The 14,828-nt window shown below is 43.1% G+C and overlaps 2 protein-coding genes across 2 annotated transcripts; one reads left to right on the forward strand and one right to left on the reverse strand.

The window, feature by feature from the left end:
• Nucleotides 1-688: 688 nt before the first annotated feature.
• On the reverse strand, nucleotides 689-3,277 carry LOC115141357 (C-type lectin domain family 4 member E-like). Its single transcript, XM_029680133.2, has 5 exons — nucleotides 3,135-3,277; nucleotides 2,577-2,825; nucleotides 1,833-1,990; nucleotides 1,403-1,524; nucleotides 689-1,198 (listed from the first exon to the last, which is right to left on the reverse strand). Exons 1-5 carry the CDS (start codon nucleotides 3,169-3,171, stop codon nucleotides 1,030-1,032), a joined length of 735 nt encoding a protein of 244 aa, XP_029535993.1. The 5' UTR covers nucleotides 3,172-3,277; the 3' UTR covers nucleotides 689-1,029.
• Nucleotides 3,278-4,051: 774 nt separating this feature from the next.
• On the forward strand, nucleotides 4,052-9,566 carry LOC115141356 (C-type lectin domain family 4 member E-like). The gene is made up of 6 exons (XM_029680132.2): nucleotides 4,052-4,496; nucleotides 5,055-5,165; nucleotides 6,872-7,003; nucleotides 7,957-8,108; nucleotides 8,271-8,392; nucleotides 8,738-9,566. Exons 1-6 carry the CDS (start codon nucleotides 4,412-4,414, stop codon nucleotides 8,898-8,900), a joined length of 765 nt encoding a protein of 254 aa, XP_029535992.1. The 5' UTR covers nucleotides 4,052-4,411; the 3' UTR covers nucleotides 8,901-9,566.
• The last annotated feature ends 5,262 nt before the right edge of the window (nucleotides 9,567-14,828 follow it).

The following is a 14,828-nucleotide window of genomic DNA, read 5'->3' on the forward strand; positions in this document are numbered from 1 at the left end:
GAGTAGATAGTCCCAAGAAGGAGTTATACAACGCGCCGAGTGATCATGCTGTTTTCATGTGGCTGCTATGAAAGTGAACTGTGTTTGTGTGTGATCAGGGGTCTATTCATTCCGTTGACTCTGTTGAAAAACGTTTCTTAAATGGAAGCAAACAGAACGAAACGGGGATAAACATACTTGAATCCGTCCAGTCGAAACGGCACCGACCGCCACTGATATCAAGAATGGTCCACCACCCAAAGGACATCCAGCCAAACTGTGGGAATCATTGGAGTCAACATGGGCCAGCATCACTGTGGAGCGCTTTTCGACACCTTGTAGAGTCCATGTCACGACAAGTTGAGGCTGTTCGGAGGGGGTGCAACTCAATACTAGGAAGGCGTTCCAAATTTTTGGTATACTCAGTGGATATTGCATAGGACTGTTTTAAAGTCCATTATTTACTGAATATTTTATTAAGAGAATGGAACACCGTCTTAATACTATAGTTTTTTACGGTTTCAGGTGGTGTGAGCAGAGCGCTGCGTCATCAGGCTCGTTCCAAAGTGTTGTTGAATTGTTTGAATTAGTAACAGAGAAAATACAGGGGTTATTGCTGTTGTGTTATAGGACTGTCGAATAAAATGTTGGATTGTATTGAAATGATTGAATTAAACAAGAGTCAAAAAAACAAGCAGTGACTGAGGGGTGACTGATTGGCAGCTTTATTGAAATACCTTCAGTGGTGGGTGGACACCAACACAAGTAGATACCAACGGTCACTTCTTCATCTGTTTTGACTGATTACATTACCGTGACTGGGATTCAATCCAATGCACGTTAGGGAAATGCACATTGCATTTGACTTTAAAAGGGAATTTACACTTGACTACCACTGCGTTTACACAGAATTTGAATTCCTAAAACATGGGGAAAAATCGCATTTAAAATGCACATTGTCAGCTGTGCAACCCTACAAATGCGCCTTCTATTGAATCCCTGCCACTCTTAAGTTCATTTCATGGTCAGCGGTGTCTTTCACCCGCTGATTCAAGGAGAAGTAATGGGGAAGGCATCCATTTGACAGATGCGGTGGTAGATGAATTCACAAGGCACGTCGGACCAGGCGTGAGTGTTACTCTCCATGACCACACAGTCCTCACCTTCCAGCCCACCGGAGACATTGTTATCAGGCTCCAAGCTAAACGGTTTCCAGAAGCTATAGGGAAAGGGAGGTAGGGGGAGAGAAAATATGACGGGTAGGATGGAATTGAAGTCACAGAGAGGGAGAGAGATAAGACAGAAGAAAAACAAGTTAAAAAGGAGGGGACAAATAGTGGAGAAAAAAGCAACTGAGATATTTTGAGTCAATGTTGTACGTGTCATGTTGAGATTGTTGAATGGGTTTGCAGACCCTACATACGTATTTGTGAGCGTTGTGTTGTCCACCCATCTCCAGTCCCCCTCCATCTCTCTGTCTGATAGGCCGATCCAGAAGTAGGTATTAAACACACCAATCCTACTTCCCTCTTTTTCCAGGGCTTCCTATAAACAAACACGTGGTTACGATGAGAACACACACACACACACACACACACACACACACACACACACACACACACACACACACACACACAGCACACACACACACACACACACACACACACACACACACACACACACACACACACACACACACACACACACACGAGCACACACGAGCACACACACACACACACACACACACACACACACACACACACACACACACACACACACACACACACACACACACACACACACACACACACACACACACACACACACACACACGAGCACACACAGTTTCTTACATGCACGCTCTTGCTGTGCAGGATGCTAAGGTGGCCACCCATTGATGTACAATTGTCTCTGCTGCTCGGCCAGTCCATCTTGTCATTACTGAAGTAGTAACATTTTTCATTTACCAGTACATGAAGCCACCCCTCTGGACACCCTGTGAAATTCACCACTATAAACCAGAGAGAGAGATGGAGAGAGAGAGATGGAGAGAAAGAAAGAGAGAGAGGGAGAGGGAGGGAGAGAGAAAGAAAGCAAGAAAGCAAGAAAGCAAGAAAGAAAGAAAGAAAGAAAGAAAGAGAGGGGGGGAGAAAGAAAGAAAGATATTTGGATATAATTCTACCTTTGTACTGTATGATAGAAATAGTATTTACTATACCCAGCTGTGGGTTCATGTCCTGTGTCAAAGGTGGAATGTCCCAAGATTTATGAAAATGTTGCTGCAATGCATTATGGAAATATTCAGAGAACTTGATAAAAGAGGTAGGGGAGTGTAGAGCCATAGATTGGGGAATGTTATTAGGGCCACTAATCACATGAACCTGACCGTGTGACCTCCTGGCCCTGTCCTAAACATCTGGGAACATACAGTATACAGCATATTTGATGGGATACGTTTAAACAGGAAGCACTAACACGATCACATAACGAGCAGTTATTTAGGAGATCAGTCATTTGTCCATCAGTGATTCTGTGCCGTCTGGTGGCAATGGAGTTATTCTCAAACACGTACATAGAGTTTTCTGGCTAGCGCTAACCTGTGGCAGAGCAGTTTTTTGCCAGACTGGCATAGTTATCACGTAGGCGGCTGTAGCGAAGCAGCACAGTACTCATATCCAACTTCAGGGCTGCCAACTCTTCCTCTGGGGTCTCCCGAGGTTGAGTGACATTTGACAGGGGCTCTGCAGCTGCCTGATTGGTGCTGATGGATACCAAGAGGCCAATCAGCACAAGGAGGATGGTCTGACACGTCAGAAGTCCTGCCCACTTCTTCCCCCCCTGGGAACCTGATTGGATTGATCAAAGAGAGAGCTCAACAGAGTTATATTATACAGAATACTGTACATGTCAGTCAGGGGACAGTTTAACCTGACTAGAATTGAGGTGACAATTCGTATTCCAGCAACAGTTCTACATACAGAATGTGTTTTTTACGTCTTTAAAATTAACCTAAATATTGTAACAAAGTGACTTGCCCAAATTTGATACACACAAGTACGCACACGCACGCGCGCACGCACGCGCACACACACACACACACACACACACACACACACACACACACACAGTGGTGTAGACCGAAAAGTTTATTTTACCTTGCTTATAATGGTAGTTCTTCATGTTCCCGTTCATAAATCAAATTTGTCTCTCTTTCCACTCAGAGTTGGTGTTATATACCGACGAGGCGTGTGTTTGTGAGTGTAGGCAATTGGTTGGAAAGTACAAATTGTGGAAATAACGTTTTGCTGGACCTGAGACAGATTTGAATGTGGAAAGTGAATCAATAGATCTGGTGCAATAGCAGAAAATCTGTCATGGAATTAAATCCTGCTGGTCATGCAGAGTTGGATCAATAGTCTCAGTGAACAAACAAATGCTACCGAACTAACTGGATTTGTCACAGAGTTTGAACATTATTTGCCAATGGTCTGAGCGATCAATGTTCTCTCTAATGCACAGTCACTAAACATGACTGTGCATTTTCATGAGGTTGACAGAGAGGTTTACAACAAAGGCATGACATTGCACTTTAAGCCGAACGCTCTGTAACAGCATGGGTTTACTTGTTTTGTTTTCACAAATGAGCAGCTGCATCAAATCCATGTGTATATGCAAACACACACACACACACACACACACACACACACACACACACACACACACACACACACACACACACACACACACACACACACACACACACACACACACACACACACACACACACACACAGAAGGACATACACAGCATGTTGCCCAACCTCTTCCCGTAAGATGTCTAGCTGTTTAACTTGGCATGCTATCGTCCCCCCAGGCTCCAGTTCACTAGCACGTTACAGAGTCATTTTGGCCAGATTCTAACACACCAAATCACATAGAGAAACAGAGCCAACGACGTTACTTCACAGCATGATTATGTTATTTCCTAAATCCACTACTTTCCATACAAACACACACAGTATGATGGACCCTCCTTCCAGTATCCAATTTCTTGAGAGTTTTTGTTCAAACACACACACACACACACGGACACTCACACACTCTCCTGCCTCATCCCCCTATCACACAGTCCTTCCGGCCAGATTCAGCGAGAGCAAAAGGAGAGCGAGAGAGCCAGAGCCAGAGAGAGACCAAGAGTAAGCAGGTTTGATGCAATACTAAAAGAACTGCCAGTGAATTTCTGGAGGAAGAACAATAAATAAGAATTGCGAAATCAACTCCCATCTCAGCTGTTTGGAATTACAAACTTTATTTCCCAGCAGTGACTTTATTTACCGTTAGTTACAAAGTCGGGAGATTCTGCAATAGTTGGTATAAGTAAGTTAAACAGTGATTGTGGTGAGAAGAGCTGGTGAAGAACTGAAACTTCAATCATGGAGGTAGAGAACTATACCAGTCTACACGAGTTTCATGAGGATACATACTCCAGAGGAAACAAGCCTATCCTAAACAACCACAGTAAGTGTGTGTGCGATTGGGTGCGTGCGTGTGCGTGTGCGGGGGTGTGCGTGTGTGTGTGCGTGTGTGTGTGTGCGTGCGTAAGTGTGAGATTGACCATAACTCTAAGGACATGGTATCTCTTTAGGGAATAGTCAGTGTGAGTTTTACAGATAGTCTTTCAGTTTATTGGCTATCATCTGTTCCTTTGGAATCCTTTAGAACGAATCATTTGAAATATTTTTGAAGTGATTGTCACCTTTTTACAACGCTATGGTTCCATGTTAGCCCACTGTACAATTGTAGGCAGTTACAGGTAGATTAGAGTGGTAGTGTTCATAGTCAAAGGACTTGTCTGGGCAGGAAAAACATCTGAAGCATGAAAGGTGAATGACAGGGGAACAAAACAAATGCCCTGTCACACTCGCACTTTTCTTTTCTTACTGGTACTGATTTGACTTGCAATGACTGTTATATGTGGTTATTTTTTGTACCTACAGTTAAATGCTAAATGACTCCAATGTAAATGCAAATGAAAATGTGTCACTCTTTGCATTGAGCTGTAATCTGTCCGATCAGGTGCCCAGGGGCTGAAGAGGGGGTCAGAGTGTCTCAGAGGTCAGACAGCCCTCTTTGTGCTGATTGGTCTATTGGCCTCCATCTGTGCCAACATCGCTCTGAGCGTGCTCTGTGAGTTAACATCTCTCTCTCTCTCTCTCTCTCTCTGTCTGTATGTCTCTTTTTCTCTCTCTCCAACCCAGCACCACCCCTCTGTATGTCTATTTTTCTCTCTCTCCAACCCAGCACCACCCCTCTGTATGTCTCTTTTTCTCTCTCTCCAACCCAGCACCACCCCCTCTCTCTCTCTGTCTGTGTGTCTCTTTTTCTCTCTCTCCAACCCAGCACCACCCCTCTGTATGTCTCTTTTTCTCTCCAACCCAGCACCACCCCCTCTCTCTCTCTCTGTCTGTATGTCTCTTTTTCTCTCTCTCCAACCCAGCACCACCCCTCTGTATGTCTCTTTTTCTCTCTCTCCAACCCAGCACCCCCCCCTCTCTCTCTCTGTCTGTATGTCTCTTTTTCTCTCTCCAACCCAGCACCACCCCTCTGTATGTCTCTTTTTCTCTCTCTCCAACCCAGCACCCCCCTCTCTATCTCTGTCTGTATGTCTCTTTTTCTCTCTCTCCAACCCAGCACCACCCCTCTGTATGTCTCTTTTTCTCTCTCTCCAACCCAGCACCACCCCCCTCTCTCTCTCTCTCTGTCTGTATGTCTCTTTTTCTCTCTCTCTCTGTCTGTATGTCTCTTTTTCTCTCTCTACAACCCAGCACCACCCCTCTCCCTCACTCTTCCTCGTCATGCCTTTTCTGGCATGCAGAATGGTAACGACAGTTGTGGCAGTTGTGCAATCCAAAAGGAACAAAAGTCCAGAACTGTGAAATTTGCTCCCTCCCTGGACTCTCAGTCTCTGGCAGCCCAGGCTGTTCAGTAGTTATAACAATCAATCAATAAAATGTATTTATATAGCCCTCCTTACATGATGTCACAAAGTGCTGTACAGAAACCCAGCCTAAAACCCCAAACAGCAAGCAATGCAGGTGTAGATGCACGGTGACTAGGAAAAACTCTCTAGAAAGGCCAGAACCTAGGAAGAAACCTAGAGAGGAACCAGGCTTTGAGGGGTGGCCAGTCCTCCTCTGGCTGTCCCAGGTGGAGATTATAACAGAACATGGCCAAGATGTTCAAATGTTCATAGACGACCAGCAGGGTCAAATAATAATAATCACAGTGGTTGTTGAGGGTGCAACAAGTCAGCACCTCAGGAGTAAATGTCAGTTGGATTTTCATAGCCGATGATTCAGAGTATCTCTGCCGCTCCTGCTGTCTCTAGAGAGTTGAAAACAGCAGGTCTGGGACAGGTAGCACGTCCGGTGAACAAGTCAGGGTTCCATAGCCGCAGGCAAAACAAAACAGTTGAAACTGGAGCAGCAGAAAGGCCAGGTGGACTGGGGACAGCAAGGAGTCATCAGGCCAGGTAGTCCTACGGCTCAGGTCCTCTGAGTGACCGAAAGAAAGAAAAGAAAGAAAGAAAGAAAGAAAGAAAGAAAGAAATAAAGAAAGAAAGAAAGAGAGAAAAAGAGAGAAAAGAGAGAGAGAATTAGAGAGAGCATACTTAAATTCACACAGGACACCGGATAAGACAGGATAAATACTCCAGATATAACAAACTGACCATAGCCCCCCGACACATAAACTACTGCAGCATAAATACTGGAGGCTGAGACAGGAGGGGTCAGGACTTTAAAGAAACACCCATTTGTCCCAATCTGACCTCTCAATTTGGTCTCTATTCCTCTTTTTCTCTCTCTCTCTCTCTCTCTCTCTCTCTCTCTCAGTGTTGAGCAGGCCGTTACCTAGTGTTCCCCTGGAGACAGCATCTCTGACCCTGAAGCTGAACTCAGTTCGAGGACGTTATGTCCGTCTCTGTGATGACTACTCCAAACTGGGCCAGAGCTGCTCAAAGACAGGTAAAGGGGGGCTAAGTGTTATTCAGAGTGGATAGATACTTTAGACAACTGTCATTCACTATTACATTATTTCACGTAAGAAACGTTCATCCACCTCTGGCCTGCTCGCCTCCCTACCACTGAGGAAGTACAGTTCCCGCTCAGCCCAGTCAAAACTGTTCGCTGCTCTGGCCCCCCAATGGTGGAACAAACTCCCTCACGACGCCAGGACAGCGGAGTCAATCACCACCTTCCGGAGACACCTGAAACCCCACCTCTTTAAGGAATACCTAGGATAGGATTAATCCTTCTCCCCCCCTTAAAAGACCTAGATGCACTATTGTAAAGTGGCTGTTCCACTGGATGTCATAAGGTGAAAGCACCAATTTGTAAGTCGCTCTGGATAAGAGCGTCTGCTAAATGACTTAAATGTAATGTAAATGTAAATGGTGCACTGTAAAGGGGTTGCCGTGAAGTTAACAGTTACTTACAGGCATCTGTCAACTATTTATTTTAACTTGATGCTGCACTACTACTACTACTACAGTTAAGTTGGTACAGCACTCTCACTAAAGGGTGCAACAAAAATAGAGCCAGAAACAACAATACCATGCACCTGCTAGTGGTCAAAAGGTTTTTGGTGCTCCAAGAATACAGTACAATACTGTATTCTGTGGGACAGAAATGCAGCAACATTCAAAATAGAGCAATTCTTTCCCCGCCCAGAAAATGTTCCCACAATGCATCACAATTCACAGTATGCTGCAGTAAAACGTTTCACAGTATCATACTGTTGATAATATAATTTACAGTCTTACTTTAAAGTGTACACTGTACAATATACATAAGATATTAATTACCCATGCATTTTTACTCATCCGTCTCTCTTTGTCCTTTTCATCTTCTTATCCTCCTCTTCTCCCTCTCTATTCCTGTTCTCCTCCTCTTCTCGTTCTCCTCTCCTCTTCTCACAGTAAGTAAGTGTAGGGAGTGTCCTGAGGGCTGGATTCATGTAGATGAGAAATGTTACTCCTTCAGTAATGACAAGATGGACTGGCCGAGCAGCAGAGACAGTTGTACTTCCCTGGGCAGCCACCTTACCATCCTGCACAGCAAGGAACAGCATGTAAGATAGTGTGTGTGTGTGTGTGTGTGTGTGTGTGTGTGTGTGTGTGTGTGTGTGTGTGTGTGTGTGTGTGTGTGTGTGTGTGTGTGTGTGTGTGTGTGTGTGTGTGTGTATTTGTGTATGTGTATTCGCCTCATTGTAACCATAACTGTTTGCTTGTAGGACGCTCTGGAAAAAGAGGCCCGGAGGATTGGCGGGTTTGACTACCACTTCTGGATTGGCCTATCAGATATAGAGAAGGAAGGGGATTGGAGATGGGTGGACAACACAACACTGACAAATAAGTATGTGAAGCCCATCCTAAATAATCCAATATCACATGTGTTATAATGAGAGGGAGGCAAATAGTTACTTTTCTACACTGTCTCATTCCCTTGCTCCCTTTCTCAATTTGTACTTTCCTTCTTCCTCTTCTTTCATTCTATTCTCTTGTTTCCTTTTTTTCTACCTCTTTCCCTAACTCCCTCCTTTTGTTTTTGTCATTTCTACTTCTCTCCCTCTCTCTTACTCCCTCTCCCCTACCCCCTCTCTCTCTTTTCTCTGCCTTCACCCTTCTGTCTCTCTCTCTCTCTGTCTCTGTCTCTGCCTTTCTCTCTCTCACCTCCCCTCTCTCCCTGTCTCTCTTTCAGGTATTGGAATGAGTATAGCTCTGAGCCTGACAATCATCACTCAGGAGGATCACACGGGGAGGACTGTGCCACCCTGGACAGCCATTCGCAGACCTGGTTTGACGTACCGTGTGACCACATCTACAAACGCATTTGTCAGATGGATGCCATCCGGCTAGACTGAATCACAGGACTTAAACTAAGCCATGAATTTCCCAATTATCTAGATCTACTGTCCATGCATTTACGAATGATGGCAATGTTTTCTTAAATAGCTTATCCTTTTTATGTCTTTCAAGCGATTTGAGATGTTTTAGTGCAATGAAAAGCGGTATAAAAGTGAAATGATTATTCTTACTGGAAGCATCAGAACTAGAAGCTAGACTAGGTTATGGGTCAGATTTACTCAACTACACTGCCAAGTGTGTGTATTACTTTGTATTTTTCAGAAACCATGAAACAAAATGGGACAGAAAAGGTTAAGAGAAGGGCTAAGATATAGAATGAGAAGAGGAGATAAAGATAGTTTTGTGGTATAGCTAGTTTCATGAAATGTTCATTCCTTACTCAAAATAATAGATGCAAACATTTTGCAAATCTGGCACCTTCTGCAAGGAGAATTTCAATGAATGCACTCAATTTAGTAAATCAGTTAACGCAATCAAGGAGGTAGATGCTCTAATCAACTCTGCTGCTTGCCAAACTGATTGCTGGGATACTTTTGAGCAATCTGAGTGCTTTTTTTTATACGTGTGTGACCTGTACATAAATCTCCAAAATATCATGTATTGCTGCACTAACCATGAAAATTAATCAATAATGAATCAATAAAACTGTATTTTCAAATGAATTACTCTTCCTCTGATGTCTCTTTCTGTTTTGTGTCTGGGTTTTTACCCGTGCATGTTTCATTTTACTGGAATATATCCTCTTTTATTGACTCTGTTGGTTTCTCCTGTGTCTTTGCTCATCCATTGTTTTATTGCTCAATGATGTAGCCTGCAAAAGGAATGTGTTTTCATGTGTTTTTTTTTTAACACATTTAAACATATTTATTTGCTGAAAGTATTTTTTATTTTGTATTTCTAATCCAGAAATCGTATTTTAATTTCTTTAAGACAACACTGTTTCTTACATAATATTTTGCCTTGGTGTTGTACAACATATAGGGTGGGAGGAGGGGTAACTACCAGGCAGCTGGAAGGAGGCAGTAGTGGTATCAATCCGGAAGCCAGGGAAGGACCCAACTAGGCCAACAAACTATCGGCCAACTACATACATCATATGTATGTAAGATTATGGAACGTAAAATTACAGAAAGGCTAACTTACTTCCTGGAGATCAGGGGGCTGTTATCGTCACATTTAGAGTGGGTTCAGGTAGTGTAGGAGAAATATGGACCCAGTGCTCTGCTTAGTAGCAGAGGTTAGGAAGGCTCAAGTGGACAAGGAGACTGTTGTAGTTGTCTTTTTTTGATGTGGAGAAGGAGTACAATATGATGTGGAAGGAGGGGTTTTTAATCCAAATTGATATTATGGGGGTAGGAGGAAGAATGTATAACTAGATACAGGATTTCCTGTTTGGTGAGGGTGGGGAAATCTCTATCAGGCAGCTACCTGGTGGATAACGGTACACCGCAGGGGAGCGTGATTAGTCCTCTGTTGTTCTCAATCAAAATGAATGATGTTTACTCTCAGGTACGGCCGGATATTGGTAGGTCGTTATTTGGAGATGATGGGGCCTTATGAAAGAGGGGGAGAAATGTGCCATAAACAGTCAGGAAGGTAAAGGAAGAAATTGATGAGGTAGAGTGGTGGGTAGTAGGATCGGACCCTTTTCCCCCCCAATTTTCGCCCAAAACGACATACACAAATCTAACTGCCTGTAGCAAGGACATGCATATTCTTGGTACCATTTGAAAGGAAACACTTTGAAGTTTGTGGAAATGTGAAAGGAATGTAGGAGAATACAACACATTAGATCTGGTAAAAGATCATACAAATAAAAAAACAACCGTTTAAAAAAATAATTGTACCATCATCTTTGAAATGCAAGAGAAAGGCCATAATGTATTAGTCCAGCCCAGGTGCAATTTAGATTTTGGCCACTAGATGGCAGCAGTGAGTTTGCAAAGTTTTTGACTGATCCAATGAACCATTGCATTTCTGTTCAAAATGTTGTATGAAGACAGAACAAATGTGCCTAATTTGTTTATTAATAACTTTTCATGTTCAAAACTGTGCACTCTCCTCAAACAATAGCATGGCATTATTTTACTGTAGTAGCTACTGTAAATTGGACATTGCAGTTATATTAACAAGAATTTAAGCTTTCTGCCAATATCAGATATGTCTATGTCCTGGGAAATTTTCTTGTCACTTACAACCTCATGCTAATCGCATTAGCCTACGTTAGCTCAACCGTCCCGCAGGGGACCCACCGATCCTGAAAAAGTTTTTAATGTGGGGATTCAGGTTCTCTGTAGAGAAAACTCAGACAGTGTTTCATTTTGCGAGGAGGAAGGTGGGAGATAAGATATGCTTGAGGTTATATGGGAGAAACTTGGAGAGGGAGGGGGTCTTCAGGTTCCTTGGGGTATACTTTGACACTTAACTCAACCTGGGCAGAACACATTGAGAGAGTGGTGTGAAAGTGTAAGAAGGTGCAAAATGTGATGCGCTGTCTGATGGGGAAGGAGTGGGGGGCAGGGCATTCCTCATTGAGGACCATGTAGACTACTGTTCAAAAGTTTGGGGTCAATTAAAAATGTCCTTGTTTTTTAAATGAAAGCTATTTTTTGTCCATTAAAATAACATCAACTTGATCAGAAATACAGTGTAGACATTGTTAATGTTGTAAATTACTATTGTAGCTGGAAACGGCAGAATTTTTATGGAATATCTACATTATCAGCAACCATCACTCCTGTGTTTTAATTGTGTTAGCTAATCCAAGTTCATAATTTTAAAAGGCTAATTGATTAGAAAACCCTTTTGCAATTATGTTAGCACAGCAGAAAACTGTTGTTCTGATTAAAGAAGCAATACAACTCTTTAGACTAGTTGAATATCTGGGGTATCAGCATTTGTTGTTTCGATTACAGGCTCCAAATGGCCAGAAACAAGGAACTTTCTTCTGAAAATGAAGGCTATTCCATACGAGAAATTGCCAAGAAACTGAAGATCTTGTACAACGCTGTGCACTACTCCCTTCACAGAACAGCGCAAACTGGCTCTAACCAGAATAGAAAGAGGAGTGGGAGGCCCTGGTGAAACCTGAGCAAGAGGACAAGTACATTAAGGTGGTTAGGTTGAGAAACAGACACCTCACAAGTCAACTGGCAGCTTCATTAAATAGTCCCCGCAAAACACCAGTCTCAACGTCAACAGTGAAGAGGTGACTCCGGGATGCTGGCCTTCTAGGCAGAGTTGCAAAGAAAAAGACACATCTCAGACTGGCCAATGAAAATAAAAGATTAAGATGGGAAAAATAACGCAGACACTGGACAGAGGAACTCTGCCTAGAAGGCCAGCATCCCGGAGTCGCCTCTTCACTGTTGAAGTTAAGACTGGTGTTCCCGCCCTCTTCGACACCTACAGCACCCGATGCCATAGGAAGGCCAAAAAGATCATCAAGGACATCAACCACCCGAGCTACTGCCTGTTCACCCCGCTATCATCCAGAAGGTGAGGTCAGTACAGGTGCATCAAAACTGGGTCTGGGAGACTGAAAAACATCTTCTATCTCAAGGCCATCAGACTGCTAAACAGCCATCACTAGCACATCAGAGGCGGCTGCCTATAGACATAGATTAGGAATCACTGGCCACTTTTAGAAATGGATCACTAGCCACTTTAATAATGTTCCGTATCTAGCATTTCTCATCTCAGATGTACAGTATAAACTGCACTCCACACTATTCTAGGTATCTTAGTCACTTTTTAATTGCGTTTACATATTGCATCACCCAAATCAAATCAAATCAAATTTAATTTTATTTGTCACATACACATGGTTAGCAGATGTTAATGCGAGTGTAGCGAAATGCTTGTGCTTCTAGTTCCGACAATGCAGTGATAACCAACAAGTAATCTAACTAACAATTCCAAAACTACTGTCTTATACACAGTGTAAGGGGATAAAGAATATGTACATAAGGATATATGAATGAGTGATGGTACAGAGCAGCATACAGTAGATGGTATCGAGTACAGTATATACATATGAGATGAGTATGTAGACAAAGTAAACAAAGTGGCATAGTTAAAGTGGCTAGTGATACATGTATTACATAAGGATGCAGTCGATGATGTAGAGTACAGTATATACGTATGCATATGAGATGAATAATGTAGGGTAAGTAACATTATATATATTTCATATGTACAGTATATACCCTATTGTATTCTATACTACACCACTGACTGTTAAACAGCCATCTCCTGCACATCAGAGGCTGCTGCTGCTGGAATCACTGGCCACTTTAAGGAAACTAAACACTAGCCACTTTAATAATGTCTCCGTATCTTGCGATACTCATCTCATATGTATATACTGTACTCTATACTATGCCACTGTATCTTAGTCCAATGCCGCTCTGACATATATGTATGTATTCTTGATCTATTCTTTACTTAGATGTACGTGTATTTTGGGTAGATGTTACGAAACTGTTAGATATCACTTGTTAGATATTACTGCACTGTTGGAGCTAGAAGCACAAGCATTTCGCTACACCCGCAATAACATCTGCTAAACACGTGTATGTGTATGTGACCAATACATTTGATTTGAGTATAGCGTATGGTTCGGCAGCCCAGACCTCATTGGAAAGGACAGATGTCATACAGGGGCAAGGATTGGGGCGTTTCGGACCTCCCCAGTGGCTGCACTACAGGTGGAGATGGGGGATATGCCATTGCAGATTAGGAGACAGCAGCTGGCAATGAATTATTGGGTCAACTTACAGGGACATGGGGTGTCTCATCCTGCAAAAGGGATTTCACAGGCATGCTGGGAACATGAGCGAATACACAACATGAGCTTTGGGTGGGTAATAACCAGGCAAAGGAGATGGGACTGTACAGAAGGGAGTTTAGTCCAACGGTAACTGTTCCTGTCAATCCACCACGGCTCCTCCCGCCTCCAGTAGTTGATCTAGAAGTGTTGGAGAGACTAGACAAGACCTGCTTTACGAGGTACAACAAACCCATGGCAGGATTAGAAAAATGGGTAAACAGATACGACTTACTTGGGTCCCAGCCGGTGGAAGGGAACGAGGCAGTTGATGTACTGGCTAAACAAACACTTATTAGTTGGGATGTTGATGTACTGGCTAAACAAACACTTATTAGTTGGGATGTTGATGTACTGGCTAAACAAACACTTATTAGTTGGGATGTTGATGTACTGGCTAAACAAACACTTATTAGTTGGGATGTTGATGTTGTAGTTTCAATGAGCAAAGCAGAGGCAACAAGCCTGATATGGACAGTGGATGGTGCAGAGATGGCAGGAGCAGTGGAATAGAGATACTAAGGGAAGGCATTTATTTAAAGTACAGAGGAAAGTTGGGGAGGGGAGGACAGCAGGAAGGGACAGGAGAGAAAAGGCTATTTTTAAATAATCAAATCAAATCAAATGTATTTATATAGCCCTTCGTACATCAGCTGATATCTCAAAGTGCTGTACAGAAACCCAGCCTAAAACCCCAAACAGCAAGCAATGCAGGTGTAGAAGCACCTAATACAATATTAAGGGTGGGACACAGCCGGTTGAATAAGACCTTAAATGTGATAGGAAAGTATTCAACAGGAAAATGTGATTATTGCCAGGAAACAGAGAGCATGGAGCATGTCTTGCTACAGTGTGGGTCAGAGGGAAAGAGAGAGGGAATCAGAGGGAAAGAGAGAGGGAATCAGAGGGAAAGAGAGAGGGAATCAGAGGGAATCATAGGGAAAGAGAGAGGGAATCAGAGGGAAAGAGAGAGGGAATCAGAGGGAAAGAGAGAGGGAATCAGAGGGAAAGAGAGAGGGAATCAGAGGGAAAGAGAGAGGGAATCAGAGGGAAAGAGAGAGGGAATCAGAGGGAATCAGAGGGAAAGAGAGAGGGA

This window comes from Oncorhynchus nerka, linkage group LG14, assembly GCF_034236695.1.
Source record: "Oncorhynchus nerka isolate Pitt River linkage group LG14, Oner_Uvic_2.0, whole genome shotgun sequence".
NCBI lineage: Eukaryota > Metazoa > Chordata > Actinopteri > Salmoniformes > Salmonidae > Oncorhynchus > Oncorhynchus nerka.